Source organism: Oryctolagus cuniculus, chromosome 2 (genome assembly GCF_051225735.1).
Source record: "Oryctolagus cuniculus isolate XC-2025 breed Fujian yellow rabbit chromosome 2, ASM5122573v1, whole genome shotgun sequence".
In the NCBI taxonomy this organism is placed as follows: Eukaryota; Metazoa; Chordata; class Mammalia; order Lagomorpha; family Leporidae; genus Oryctolagus; species Oryctolagus cuniculus.
This window is the reverse complement of record NC_142868.1, coordinates 183,707,155-183,722,943: the sequence shown is the minus strand read 5'-3', so window position 1 is coordinate 183,722,943 and position 15,789 is coordinate 183,707,155. Positions and strand designations below refer to the sequence as shown.

General features: G+C 37.6%; 1 protein-coding gene across 7 annotated transcripts in view; it reads right to left on the bottom strand.

The window, feature by feature from the left end:
- The window catches only part of ATAD2B (ATPase family AAA domain containing 2B), a 221,718-nt gene that overhangs the window by 71,401 nt on the left and 134,528 nt on the right, over window positions 1-15,789 (bottom strand). For 4 of the 7 annotated variants that reach the window (XM_002710061.6, XM_070069369.2, XM_070069368.2 and 1 more), the window contains one exon: window positions 9,876-10,062. In XM_002710061.6, the coding sequence (XP_002710107.1) occupies window positions 9,876-10,062 (187 nt within the window). Of the gene's footprint in view, window positions 1-242; window positions 297-3,233; window positions 6,122-9,875; window positions 10,063-15,789 lie in introns of those variants that run through there. The other 3 variants (XR_016229549.1, XR_016229550.1, XM_089326770.1) reach the window with 2 other exon arrangements.

Below are 15,789 nucleotides of genomic sequence, written 5' to 3'. Positions count from 1 at the left end.
ATTTAAAAATTTTAAGAGTATAAATATCAGGAAAAAAAGTTTAATCCCACTGTGATTTTTTTTTGTAATATAAAAATAGCTCTTCAGCAGTTTGTTACTAACTTTTAAAGTTGTATAGTAAAATACACTCTGTGAAATCAAATAACCAGATAATTCAAGTTGGAAAATAAAGCCTTGTTTTAATGAAGCGGCAACTGTCTTGGGAACAAGTGATGCCATTTGAGAACTAGAAAAATACTCACCTACGGGGTGTCTTGGATTGGTGGATGTGCAAGGTGTAGTAGAAAACAGAAAAACTGTTATAGAGAAAAAAAGACAGTAGGCCAAATTACTGAACCAACCGTTTCAAAATACCTCTGACATGACCAGCACTCTTGCACAAGTAAAATGAACACACACCAGCATATGTGAACTGTTCATTTTGATTATTTAAACAATATACTCCATTTCCTTCTGGCCTCCTTCTTGCCCTAGACATCACAGTCCCTTATATAACTAATTTTAAAAATTGCTTGGTTAAAAAAAATTCACAAACTACTTCTGCTAAATAATAACGATATTGAAGGCAAAAATCAGGCCACTGAAGTTGGAAGTATCATACAAGGAAGTTCCAATAACATAAACTGCAGTTACATTTACAAGAGTTCTAATCATCTCAAAAGCTAAACTTTGAAGTCAGTATTTTAGCCACCAAATTAAAATGCTGAGTGCATAAAATTTAGTATATTTTTTAAATTAAGAATTTATAGCCTCAAAATAAGACATTTTCTTTAGAAACTGAAAACTAGAAAAAATTTAAAAACACACATGACTGAAACACAAAGGTCAAAACTAGTATGGTTTTCATTTGTTTAAAAAGGGATTACACAAGCCAGCACCGTGGCTCACTTGGCTAATTTTCCACCTGCGGTGCCGGCACACCGGGTTCTAGTCCCAGTTGGGCCGCTGGGTACTAGTCCTGGTTGCTCCTCTTCTAGTCAGCTCTCTGCTGTGGCCCGGGAAGGCAGAGGAGGATGGCCCAAGTGCTTGGGTCCCTGCACCCGCATGGGAGACTGGGAGGAAGTACCCAGCTCCTGGCTTCGGATCGGCGCAGCACCGGCCGTAACAGCTATTAGGGGAGTGAACAAATGGAAGGAAGACCTTTCTGTCTCTCTCTCACTGTCTATAACTCTCTGCCTCTCTCTCTCTCACTGTCTAACTCTGCCTGGCAAAAAATAAAAAAAAAGGGGGGGGGGGTTTACACAAGAAAGAAGGAAACAACTTCATCATAAAAGACTTCTAGAATAACAGTATCATGAATATACTACCGTTACAAAATATTACAAGCAGTAGAAGTCTTGGGATCTAAAACACTCTCAATTATTGCAAAAATTAAAAAGGAATAATAAAATAAGTTTAATTCCTTGTGTTATGCCATCACAAAACATTAAAATAAATATCACTGCACTGTCACCTAGTTTATTCCACTTCTGTCCCTTTACTTCATTTACAGTCCATGTGCCTAATATTTATGGAGCATATTCTATGAAAAAAAGGCACTGTCTAGCTTCTGAAGGTTCAGGATTCAAGAAATAAGGTGTCAAATTTCTTTATATGCACACAAAATCAGCCTGTTAGAATACACATTTATACTAGTTTGGGCTGCTATATTATGAATATTATAAAAGCATATCATGAAAATGAAATTGCTCACATCTTTTATTGATGTTTCATTTTCTAAAGACTTTAGGAATTTCAGTATGTATGATATAATCTAGCTAATTTATTTTATTTACAACACAAAACAAAACAAAGCCATATTATGTAGAAAAATCAAGACACCACATGAACAAACTCAAAAGCATCCAAAATATATACAGACTGCTACAGAGAAGCCCAGAGACCCATTAAGCACAAACACAAGAGCGTCCAAAATATACACATAAGTAAATATATTAATTCCTTAATGCCACTCACACAAAAAGGATTCCCCCTGGGAATTTTCCGATACAATTTCTTTCTAAGGAAATAAAATTTCTAAAATTTCCACCCAGCAAATACCTTATTTATCACAAAAGACCTTATTTATTTACAAACCATAGAGTAACTCCAAAGTTTTTCAAAGACCATATGTAAATATATTAATTCAATCCTGCCTCTCTATTAATGAAAAAATAAAATACAACACACTCAGCAGTGCTTTTTTTTCCTCCTAAGTCAGCAGTAGAAATACAGAAGGCAAAAAATACACTTGAGGATGTCAGGAAAAGGGAATCACAGATGTTTTTTTTTTTTAAAGAGTATCTGAAGACTCTTTTCCTACCTTGGCATAATGCTCAATAAATCTTTCAGGCTATACCAAGGTTTTCCATTCTCCTACCAAAACCTTTGGAAAGGTCAGTAACATACGTACACACATACACATACACATATACACATAAGCACACACATATAATACACACACATACACATGCATATGTGCACACACACAGAGCAATGTTACAAATGCTGGCATTCATTTTAGTAATAAATGTCCAACTAAGGTACAATGACCCATTAAAGAGCTATATCTCAAAAGTACTATCTATTGAAGACCCAGAATAGTAATACTCAGAATGCATTTTAAACTACAGATTGGTAATCAGAAATTTTTAAAAGAACCCCCAATTGATTCTGATGCATGAACAACCAGAAAAACCCTATAGTAGATACTAACTCCTCTACCATTTCTTCACCACAACTGATAATACTGATCAATAGTTGAGATACTCATAAGGAGAAAAAAAAAGTTCTGTTTCACACATTCTTGCACATGAATATGCTACAAAGGACAGACTTATACAAATAAACACAATCCCCAGAGCATAAAGATTATCAAGTAGGGTACTTCCCTCATTCCAACACACTACACATCAAATATAGCCCTTTAAAGGTGATTTAAGATTTCTTACTTTAAAGACTGCCTTTTTTGTCCATGTAATGCCACTAAATATCCAACTTAATACTAAGTATCTTAGAGCCTGGAGAAAAGCTTACAAGCTTAAACTGCCATAGACTGAACCCTTACATTCGACATCTATCTAGAGATGGCCCTAAAGGATATCTCCCAAGACAGGTAAGGCAAGAGAGAAGAAAACAAAGGGTGTACACTCATAGAGCAGAAGAAAAAAGAGACGGCTTTTTAATCTTTCCAGGGTTTTAGCACCTGACTCATGCCCACTCTTCTCTCAGAGGTTTGTTTTTTTTTTTTTTTTTTTTTTTTTTTTTTTTTTAACATTTATTTTATTTATTTGAAAGGCAGAGTTACAGAGGGAGAGAGAGCAAGCTTCCATCTGCTGGTTCACTCCCCAAATGGCCACGACAGCTAGGGCTGGGCCAGGCCAAAGCCAGGAACCAGGAATCAGGAGCTTCCTCCGGGTGACCCATGTGTGTGCGAGGGCCCAAGCACTTGGGCCGTCCTCTGCTGCTTTTCCAGGCACATCAGCAAGGAGCTAGATAGGAAGTAGAGAAGCCAGGACATGAACCAGTGACCAGATGAAATGCCAGCATCGAAGATGGCAGCTTTACCCAATACTCCACAATGCAGCCCCTTCCCTCAGACTTTCATACCTACTTTATAACTAGGCTTGTGAAACCTGTACATATTATTTTAAAATTTCTGAGTTTTATTATAATACAGCCTCTTTTCAGAGAATTTTATATATATATATATAAAATATTTATTTATTATTTATTTGAGATGCAGAATTACAGGGAGAGAAGGACAGAGAGGGAAGGAGAAAAAGAGAAAGATCTATCTTCTGCTGGATCATTCCCCTAAATGGCTGCAAGAGTCAGGGCTAGGCCAGGCCTATAGGAGCCTGGAACTCACATGGGTGGTAAGGAATCATTTCAACTGCTTTCCCAGGCATGATAGCAGGGAACTGGATGGGAAGTGAAGCAGCCAGAACTCGAATCAGGGCTAACATGGAATATCAGCATCATAAGTGGCGGCTTACCTGCGTGCCACAGTGTCAGCCACTATATTTTTTAAAAGATGGTATTATGTTTATGAATTGAAAATGATTTAAAATAGGCACTTAAGATACAAATAAGCAGAGATTAACCAAGACATGATTGCCCGACATACTGCCAGTGTTCAAAAGAAGTCCTGACTTTGTCCTCAGAGATGGACATCCATGTGGTAATCACTCAAGAATGAACTCTACTTCTACCCAGAAGTTCCTGGGTGTGAGCTGTGATGTCTTGTGTATTAGAGGAAGTAAAATACAACCAAAACAACAACAGAGGGTTTCTGGGGTTTTCCATGCCAAGTGACACTTCTTCCCAACACCCCCCCCCCCCAACTAATGCCAACAAAAAAGAAGCAAAAGCCAAGAAATGTAAAAGAGCTGATGGGTATGAGGTTGGAATTCACATTTAACCAATTAGGAGTCAGAAAATGAAGCCCAGGATCCCAGCATAACGTTCACGACACTGCTTCCTAAGCCTTCCCTTGCCTATGTTTGCCTGTGCTTGTGTTTGTGAATATGCATACATGTTAGCCATAAGGAATAACAACAGATAGGCGACTCTATATCAGTGAAAACGTTTCAAAGTGATTTATTTTTAGTTTTGCTTGATGTAGTCAAATACATCGCTAAGAGAAGACAAAATGCCAGACAATACAGCAGAGTAGAAGCTTAAACAGTTCACACAGTTCCCAATTATTCAAATTCCTTCCCCAAAGCCAACAACCATTATTAACAGTTTTTTGGGATGCTCTTTCTTTCACTAACATCTCTTTCCTCTTTCCATATCAGCCCATGTAAATCTACCTCATTTTTGTGAATGAATTCACAATATTCCTTTGGATCTCAAGATATTCCATAATTTATTTTAGCCAGTTCCCCATTAAAGACTATTTAGTTTGTTGTTATGCTTTGCCTGGCAATTATACCCAATGCTGTGCTAAATATCTTTGTACATTTGGCACTGAAAAACTGTAGCTAACCTATCTTTAGGAAAAATTCCTACACATAATTCCCAGCTCAAAAGGTACATGTACTTGAACTTTTATATATTATTCATCTTACTTTATTTTTTTAGAGACAGACAGAGATCTCCCATCTGCTGGTTCTCCCCCAAATGCCCATCACAGTTCACGCCAGCAAACACTGAAATAAGGAGCCAGGAGCTCAACTTGGGTCTCCCACATGGGTAGCAGGGACCTAAATATTTCAGCCATCCCTGCTGCCTCCCAGGACATGCATTAGCAGGAAGCTAGAATCGAGAGAACAGCCAGGCATCCCAAGTGGTGTCCTGCCCCTGTACTTGAACTTTTAAAAGACAGTGCCAAACTATACTCCTAAATCATTGAATAAATTTACATTTGTACTTACCAAGTATGAGTATTATTACATTTTTTAAAAATCAAACCTGATTTCAGCTTTCTGTTAATGCACACTCTGGAAGGCAGCAGCAAATGGTTCTCATGCCCCAATCCATGGTAACCATACATGAGACTCAGACTGAGTTGCTGGCCCAAAGTTTCAGCTTGATCCAACCCCAGATGTGTGGACATTTGAGGGGTAATCCAGTAGATGGAAGATCTCTCTAGAACTCTGCCTTTCTTATGAACAAAAACTTTACAGGACAATATTAGCAGCATGATTTAAAAAATAAGCAGACTCTAGAAGAGTCTTGATTTCTTATAACATCACTCACTAACTCTGTGAATTCAGCAGTTATTTAACCTATCTGGATCTCAGTTTTCTCATTAGTAAATGAGAATAATAACAATTTAATATTTTATGGTCTTGTGATGAGTAACAAAAAAATCAATATGATAACTTAGGTTAATACCTGAAACATATAAAAATCAAAAAAAATATAATACTTATAATATTCTTTTCTAATTTTTTTCTTTTTTGAAGAAATTTATTTATTTTATTTAAACATAAGAGTTACAGAGAGAGAGGGAAAAAAGCAAAAAGATGGAGATCTTCCATCCCTGGTTCACTCCCCAGGTGGTCACAATGGCCAAGTCTAGCCAGGCCAAAGCCAAGAGCCAGGAACTTTTTGGCAGGGGTCCAAGCAGTTGGGCCATCTTTCACTGCTTTTCCCAGGCCGTAAGCAGGGAGCTGGATAGGAAGTGGAGCAACTGGGAGACAAACATAATAGGCAGCAGCTTTACTCATTATACCACAATACCATCCCCCTAATTCTCTTTTTCAATTTTTCACTAGTCAATTCTGAGAAATTGACTCAGAGAATATGCCAGTAGAATGCAACCAAAGTAACTGATCTTATAAGAAATTATATGTTACAAAGCATTTTTCGAGAGATCTCTTTCTTTGCAGCGAACAATACATACATATTAATGAAAAGTTATTATATATACAATTGTACATATATATGACATAAATCTAATTTTATAAGAATATCAATGTATTTATATAAATATATGTAACGTATTTTCAGTTTCAATTATTGATTTGGATGCTAATAGTATCTTATAACTCATGTGTTCTACTTGAAGGGACTGTGGACTTCAGAATTTGACATCAGTAATACTATTAAAGATCTTCTGCAGAAAAAAAAAATCAAAACTGATAGTTTTTTTCATTTGTAAGTGAGGCTAAGAATCTTCAAATTTTTATTAGTTGCATTTTCTATTTCTTCTGTAAATGGAAGGCTCTTATTTTGCCAATTTTTGTGTTGGGTTGTTATTCTTTTTCTTACTGATTTTAAGATAGTTTTGAATAGTTAGGAAAATTGTCCTTGATTCGTCTGTTGCAAATATACTTTTACCCAAGCTTTGTTCATTAATTTTATTTAAAGAATGCTTTTTGCCAGGTGTAATTTAAAATTTTATACAGTGAAATTCCTTCACATCTCTATGTTCTGGCTTTTGTGCCTTGCTTAAAAATTACTGTCTCAAACAGAAGATAATAAATATATGAAGCTTGCGAATTTTCCTAGCACTTTTATCCTTCTACTAATAACCTAGAATTTATTTTGGGATATAGAAAAAGGTAGGAAATTTAGTTGTTTTGTTTTTCATTTGCCACTATTACAGCAACCCAGTTTTCTAAGATCATTTATTAAATAACCCATTTCTTCCATCTACTAATATGAAATGTATTCATTGTCTTGATCATGCTACTCATAAATCTAAGTTTGAATTCTCTATTCTGTTCTATCATTTTATCTATCTACCCTGCAGAGGTACAAATGCTTTATAACTGCAAGTTTGTTATACTACAAAAGTCTGTTAGGGCTCCTTCATTATTTTTTCCCATTAGAAAAATCTGATAAGGCTTTGTCCTTACACTTTTTTCTTTTTTGTTTTTTTTTCTGCTATTCTCACATTTATTTTCCAGAAGAAACAGAACTCTTTTAAATTTCTGCCCTAAAATTTGGGGGGCATTTAGTTTAATTACATTAACTTAGAACTCATCACAGCTCTCCGTTTCTAGTCTTACCCTCCATGAGCTATCAATAAGGAACAGCAGCAGTAGTAGAGATAAGCATGGTTATAACCAACAATTGCTGAGTACTATAAGCCTGACCTATTTGATGAGCTTATTTTAATGCTCAAAATAATCTCATGGTAAGTATCACTATTTCCATTTCAAGGATGAGGAAATCAAGGCTCTAAGGGATAAGCAGTTTGTCCAAGGTCACAACCAATAAATAAGGTAGCTGAGATTTTAATCTGTTGTAAATTGACTTCAGTCCATACTCTGAATTGTAGTACAGTAACTACAAACAGATGTGACTTTCATTTATTCAAAGTTTTCTTCGTTTAGGCCCTGCATATTAATTGTTTCAGTTGAACTGCATATTAATTGTTTCAGTAAACTTAGTTGCTATTTTAAATGAGACCTCTTCATCCACTATATTTCTAACTTGATATAATCTGTGTAAAAGAAAACTATAGATATTTGAACATTAACTTTGAAACCACCTACCTCATAAAATTGCCTTATTGTCCCTAGTAATGTTTTAGTTGACATTGTAAGTTCTCAAAATATACAATTATTTCATAGGAACATATTTATAACTTCAATGCATCCTTTCTAATATTTATAACTCTAAATGTCTAAATTAATATTGCATGCCTCTATAATTGTACATTACTCTTGCTACTGGATTCCATTTGTAATATTTTCTTCATGATCACTGCCTAAGTGAAATTAGTCTACAGTTTTCTTTACATTTCTTTGAAAGGTTTGGTACTGCTGTTTCTGATAATGTCACAGCTTTCCTACTTTCTCTTGTATTTTGTGCAGCTTTTGGCTTTGTTTACAATTTATTTGTTTGCATGAGAGGCAAAGAGAAAGAGAGCTCCCATCCACTGTGGGCTCCCCAAATGCCCACAATGACTAGGACTTGGCCAGGCTGGGAACTGGGGACTAGATCCGGGTTCCCCATGTGGGCAGCAGAAATCAAATTAGCTGAGCTATCATCGCCACCTCCAAAGGTCTGCATTAGCAGAAAACTGGAATCAAGGGCCAGAGTCAGAGATCAGAGCCAGGCACTCCAACATGGGACACAGGCGTCCCAGACACTACACCAAACACTCATGCCTTTTTCCCACACTTTGGAAAACTTTAAACAGCATTAAAATTAACTTATCCTTTAATATTAAAATAATTCACCTGTGAAACTGTCCAGATTTAGTGCTTTTATGGCACTTGCTCAATTTTCTCTTCCATGGTTAGTGTCTATGTGGGTTCTTTCTTTTATCAAATCAATTTTCATAGTTTATATTTTCCTAGTAAATCATTTTGATTCATTTTAAATGGTATCAGATAGTCCTCTTACCTGCATCAATCTGTAATAACTTTCTTACTAAAAGGAAAGATACGAGCAAACATATAAATCAACGTTACTGGAAAAAACTCACATCCAAGATGCTGAGTTAAACGTATCAAAGCAGGAGCAAAATAACTGGCATTCGGCCTTTTATTCAGGCCATGGGTTTTGGAAATAAATCTATAAATGGGGCTTTGTAATAGTGAAGTTCTGCTAGGATGTTCATACCCAGAGAACTGTGAATAAAACAGAAATTAAACTACTATGAACTGTTTTTAAAATACTTATTTCTTGCTATAAAGTAGGGAATGGTTTTCAGTTAGTTACAGTATATTTATTAAGTATTCATGAGTACAAAATGTAGTTTAAAAAAAAAACTATGTGAAGTACTTTTATAAGTTATTACTCCTGTTACCTAAACTCTAAAAGTAGGCTAAATATCAGAGTACAAAATGACATTGCTCTAATGGATCAGAAATGTTATTATGAAATCATTTAATGAATAAGCACTTACTGTGAGCTAGACTCTGTCAGAGATATAGAAATGGTTAAGGCATAGTCTTGTAGTTCAAGAAACATATTCCCCTCATCTCTAGTTCCAACATAACATACTTCTAATATATTCATGGTTATATATATAAAAACTTCAGGAAATATAAATAGCAGCACTAGAACTTTGCTTCACAGAAGAGCAAATATAAAATAGTTGAAAATCAAATATCGAATACATTTAACTATTGATACAAATATCCATAATTTTTGAGCTGCTCTGAGTATTCAATACTAATAGTAAATCCTGACATCTTAAATTGAATATAATTTCCTTTTCTATGATAAGGTCCTAAGTAATGAAACAGGACATTAAAATCTTAGCAAAGATGGATATGAAAAGAACAATGAACTCACTTTAAAATATAGCAAAAGGATCTTCTGCTCCAATATCAGAATGTTAATGGAAAACCAATAAAAACTTAATATCCTTTTTATCATTCTTTGAAAAAATCTTATCTATAAACTCTATACAATATTATATATATATATATATATATAAAACCAAGATATAAGCAATGTACTTTAATATGTTAGAGACCTACCTGTGCACATGATTCTTCAGGTGTTTTGGCACTAACTGAATAAAGTGCTGGGAGATCTAGTCTATGCACAGAGAATCTTTCTAAAGTATGCAGAAGTGCTGGAGCAAGGTGAGAAGTTTGACCTGAGCCTCGTTCTCCAGACAGCAATAATCGTGGCCTGTAAGAGGTTGGCTGATGATACGGTGACCTGTAATACACATAAGACATAATGATCTCAAAACCACACATTCTGAAGACAGATATAAAAGAGTGCACAAATATATTTACATTAAAAGAATGTAACTACAAATTAACAGAATTTTATCAAAATAGTGATTTTTTTCTTTAATCATGATTTTTAAATCTTTGATCATTTTAGTAACCAAGATGTCCCAAAAAATCTACTCTAAAAGAAAGTTAAACTACCTTGGTATTCATCCTTTAATATCACATATAGTAACTTGGGGATGCATCAGACTGTGTTATTTAGTTATTAATTATTCAAGATGAAATGCTAAGAAGTCCGCTTCTCCAATAAAGAGAAGGTTCTAAAGGTTACTCTAAATGCAGAATTTTTTTGTAGAATTTAAAAAAAAATGGTTGACATGCTAAATTTAATGTTATGCCTATTTCCTCCCTGCTTTAGTGTAAATGTGTCTCCCACAAATTAGTATGCTGAAATAATTGTTACATGACAGTTTCATGAGATGGAACCTCTAGGAGGCAATTAAGTGGACAAGTGACCTTATAAAAGGGCTTGAAGGAACTAGCCAGCCTCTTGGGGGCTTCTGCCATGTGAGGACACAGAGCTGGTCCACTCTAGAAGAAGCAGTGCTCAAGGCACCATCCTGAAAGCAGAGGCCAGGCCCTCACCAGATTCCAAACATGCCAGTGCATTGATCTTGGTCATGCAGACTCCTTAACTGTGAACACTAAGTTTACATTTATGAGTCTCAAGTATTTTGTTCAGCAGCAGACAAGGGTTAAGATAGATATATTTCCCAAGCACATTAGCAGGGAGCTGAATTGGAAGTGGAACAGCATCTATATAGGTTGCCAGCACTGCAGGCCGGGGCTTTAAACCACTGAGCCACAAGGCTGGCCCCTAAATAGATATATTTTAAAAACAGCACAAAAGGGGTAGGCATTGGGCTTAATGGTTAAGACACTCAGCCCCCATACTGGAATGCCAGGGTTCATGAGTCAGTTCTGGTTCCCAATTCCAGCTTCCAGCTAATGCAAACCCTGGAAGGAAGCAGATGATGACTCAATTTTTGGGTTCCTGTCACCCACATGAGAGATGTGGAGTGAGTTCTTACCTCCAGGTTTCAGCCCAACTCAACTCCGCCCATTGTGGGCACATGGAAAATGAACCAGCAAATGAAGAGAATGCCCTTGCCGCTCTGTTTCTCTCCCCTCCTCAAATAACTTTTTTTTTTTTAATTTTTAGAACCTTTTCAGAGATGATAAATTTTGTTTCAAGCAAAAATTCACTGCTCTTACTGTAATATAAGACATCACGAGCAACACCAGAGAAAGAAAATACATTAAACCAAACATTAATTTTGTATTTCCAGGGCCAGCCCTGTGGTGTAGCAGGTAAAGCTGCCACCTATGAAACTGGCATCCCATTTGGGTACTAGTTCAAGACACAGCTGCTCTGCTTGTGATCCAGCTCCCTGTCAACATGCCAAGTAAAGCAGTAGAAGATGCTCCAAGTGCTTGAGCCCCTGTACTCATGTGGGAGACCCAGAAGAAGCCCTTGGCCTTGGCCTGGCACAGATTCTCTGTTGTGGCCATTTGGGGAGTGAACCAGCAGGTGTGAGATGTCTGTGTCTCTCTCTGTCTCTGTCTCTGTCTCTCTCTCTCTCTGTGTCTCTCCCTCTCTCTCTCTGTAACTCTGCCTTTCAAATAAATAAAAATATATCTTAAAAAAAAGAAAAAATTTGTATTTTCAAGATTCTATAATAGTATTAAAATAATAAATGAAACAAGCTTATCTATATCATTATAGTAGTGCTGGAAATTCTAAATGCAATACAATAAGAATAAAAGCAAATTAAAAGTGAAGCTAATAGAAAGAAATTGGGGAAAAAACAGGCGTAAAGGATATGCTTATACACAAGATAATCCAAGAGAACCACTAGTAAGTATCAGCAAAAAGAAACAAAACCAAGGACAGAAACAGAAAAATTAATAATTTCCTAAATATGAACAATAACCAATGTAATAAAAAAGCAAGGAGCTTTTATTCACAACTGCAAAAACAGATGAAAGGGAAAAATATAAAGTAATAATCTTAGCAAAAAAAATGTGAAACTGAGACTAAACTGCAAAACTAAATACTTAAAGATGACAATTCTCCCAAAAACATTTAAATTTTATCCATTTAAAAATATCAAATCAAAATCTCAAAAGAATCTGGGGGAAGATGTTAACACTTATTTTCAACATTTATCTGAAAGAATATTCAAATAAGAATATCAAGAAAATTTTAGAAAAGCATCCTAATGATTTTAGAGCATCCAAACATATTTTAGTAACAAGAACTTCATACAGATCTCTTGGTAAATTTTCATAAAAACTCCATGAAACATATCATTTCATTTATTAAACAGTTGAGGAAACCACAGCTCAGAGAAGTTAAATACAAGATTACACACTTAAAGGCAAGAGTTCAAATTCTTATTATAGGGGCCAGCGCTGTGGTGCAGTGGTTTAATGCCCTGGCTTGAAGCGCCAGCATCCCACATCCCAGTTCCAGTCGCGGCTGCTTCACTTCCTGTTCAGCTCTGCTGTGGCCTGGGAAAGCAGCAGAAGATGGCCCAAGTCCTTGGGACCCTGCACCCTCATGGAAGACCCAGAAGAAGTTGCTGGCTCCTGGCTTTCGATCAGTGCAGCTCCAGCTGCTGTGGCCAACTGGGGAGTGAACCAGCGGATGGAAGACCTCTCTCTCTCTCTCCCTCTCCCTCTCCTCTCTCTGTGTAACTCTTTCAAATAAATAAATACATCTTTTTAAAAAAATTCTGATTATAAAACCAAGATTATTGCACCAGTATGTTAAGAAATGACCTACTTTTTGTTGAAACATATTATAAATAAGAAGCCGGCACTGTGGCGCAATGGGTTAAAGCCCTGGCCTGAAGTACCGGCATCCCATATGGGCGCCAGTTCTAGTCCCGGCTGTTCCTCTTCCAGTCCAGCTCTCTGCCATGGCCTGGGAAAGCAGTAGAAGATGGCCCAAGTGCTTGGGACACTGAACCCACGTGGGAGACCTGGAAGAAGCTCCTGGCTCCTGGTTTCGGAACGGCGCAACTCCAGTCATTGCAGCCATCTGGGGAGTGAACCAGCAGATAGAAGACCTCTCTCTGTTTCTACCTCTCTCTGTAACTCTGTCTTTCAAATAAATAAAATAATTCTTTTAAAAAAACACATTATAAATAACAATTAGTAAAATGTAGAATAAGCCAAAGAAAGGAAACAACAACAACAAAATGGAACTTCAGGTCCAGCGCTGGGGTACAGCAGATTAAGCTGCACTGTTCCAAGTCCCAGCTGCTCCACTTCCAATCCAGCTCCCTGTTAATGTGCTTGGGAAAACAGCAGAGGATGGTCCAAGTACTTGGGCTCCTTGATTGTCGTGGGAGACCTGGATGAAACTCCTGGCTCCTAGTTTCAGCCTGGCCCAGTCCTGGCTTTTGCAGCCATTTGGGGAGTGAACCAGTGGAAGGAAGCTCTCTCTCTCTCTACACATCTCCCTCTCTCTGTAACTCTGCCTTTCAAATAAGTAAAATTAAAAAAAAAAAAATGGAATATAACAAGCAGTCTAAGAAACAAATTATAGTGATTGGAAGAATTTTATATAAGCACAAAAATAAACAGATCAAGGATAGATGATAAATGTTTAAAAATATGGAGTACATAGATTTTCATTTCAGCATAAGCCAAGTGAATTCTAATACAGAAACAAAAAACAAGAGGTTCATGTATTTTGAATTAAAAAAAACTAAAAAATTCTATAACTCAACAAATTACAGACTGAATCAAATAGCAAACAGCCAAATGAGAAAACAAATTCTCCATAAACAGGAATGATTCTTTTTTTTTTTCTTTTTTTTTTCTTTTTTTTTTTTTTCTTTTTTGACAGGCAGAGTGGACAGTGAGAGACAGAGACAGAGAGAAAGGTCTTCCTTTGCCGTTGGTTCACCCTCCAATGGCCGCCGCGGCCGGCGCGCTGTGGCCGGCTCACCGCGCTGATCCGATGGCAGGAGCCAGGAGCCAGGTGCTTTTCCTGGTCTCCCATGGGGTGCAGGGCCCAAGCACCTGGGCCATCCTCCACTGCACTCCCTGGCCACAGCAGAGAGCTGGCCTGGAAGAGGGGCAACCGGGACAGAATCCGGCACCCCAACCGGGACTAGAACCTGGTGTGCCGGCGCCGCTAGGCGGAGGATTAGCCTAGTGAGCCGCGGCGCCGGCCTCAGGAATGATTCTTAAAGTACAAAGAGTTATGTGCTTGTTTAAAGCTTCATGAGCAAAGGATATAAACAATTTAAAGACAACAGAAATAGGTAACATTTTGAAAATGTTTATTCATTTAACAACTATAAAATACCTCCAGTGCTGCATGTCTTGAGCCAACAATACCAAAGTTACCACAGAACTCATAATTGAAAAAGAAGCATATAATTTGGTGCTATTAATAAACAATATTGTTTAAGTACACTGTACTATGGGAGACCTCAATCAGAGATTCATAGAAGGCTTTCCAGGAAATGTGTTAGCAAAGCAGAAACCCTACAGAATGGAAGCAGAAGGGATGAATTCCAAGGAAGAATAGAATAGCAGGATGTGCAAAGGAAAAGCGGCTCAACTAAGCATGGCCCTTTGGCGTAACTGAAACAGTTCATATAGCTAGCTTTGTTTAACATGTTGGGGCATTGCAGGGGTAAAGATACTAGGGTTGAGGCAGAGGACAGAGAGACAAAATTTGAACAGCTATAAAAATTTTTGTAAGCTATGTTATAAGTTTAGGATATATACTGAAGACAGTGGGGAAGCATTAAGAAACTTGAGAGGGGCCGGCGCTGTGGCTCAGCGGGACGCCCTGGCCTGGGGCGACAGCAGCCCATATGGGCGCCAGTTCTAGTCCTGGCTGCTCCTCTTCTGATCCAGCTCTCTGCTATGGCCTGGGAGAGCAATGGAGGATGACCCAGGTCCTTGGGCCCCTGCACCCGCATGGGAGACCCAGAAGAGGCTCCTGGTTCCTGGCTTCGAATCGGTGCAGTTCCGGCCGTTGCGGCCATATGGGGAGTGAACCATCGGCTGGAAGACCTCTCCCTCTGTCTCTACCTCTCTCTGTAACTCTTTCAAATGAATAAAAATAAAAATCTAAAAAAAAAAAAGAAAGAAAGAAACTTGAGAAAGGAGTGTCATAATACACTCACGCTTTGTGCGAATAACTCTAGCTCAGAATATAAGTATAAGAAAGCGTTTTGAAAGAAGGCAAAATGATAAATTAAATTAAAAAGTTGGCCAGGTAAAGGTTCTGCTATGGTAATCCAGGCCTGAGATGTTAATGACAGACTAAATAAGAATGGTTTCAGGGGCCAACAGTGTGGTGCAGGTTAGTCCTCTGCCTGCGGTGCTGGCATCCTATATGGGCACTGGTTCTAGTCCCAGCTGCTCCTCTTCCGATCCAGCTCTCTGCTAAGGCCTGGAAAGCAGAAAAAAAATGGCCCAAGTGCTTGGGCCCCTACACCTGCGTGGGAGACCAGGAAGAGGCACCTGGCTCCTGGCTTCGGATCAGTGCAGCTCTGGCCGTTGCAGCAATTTGGGGAGTGAACCAACGGATGGAAGTCCTTTCTCTCTGTCTCTTGCTCTCACTGTCTGTAACTCTACCTCTCAAATAAATAATAAAATCTTAACAAAAAAAAAA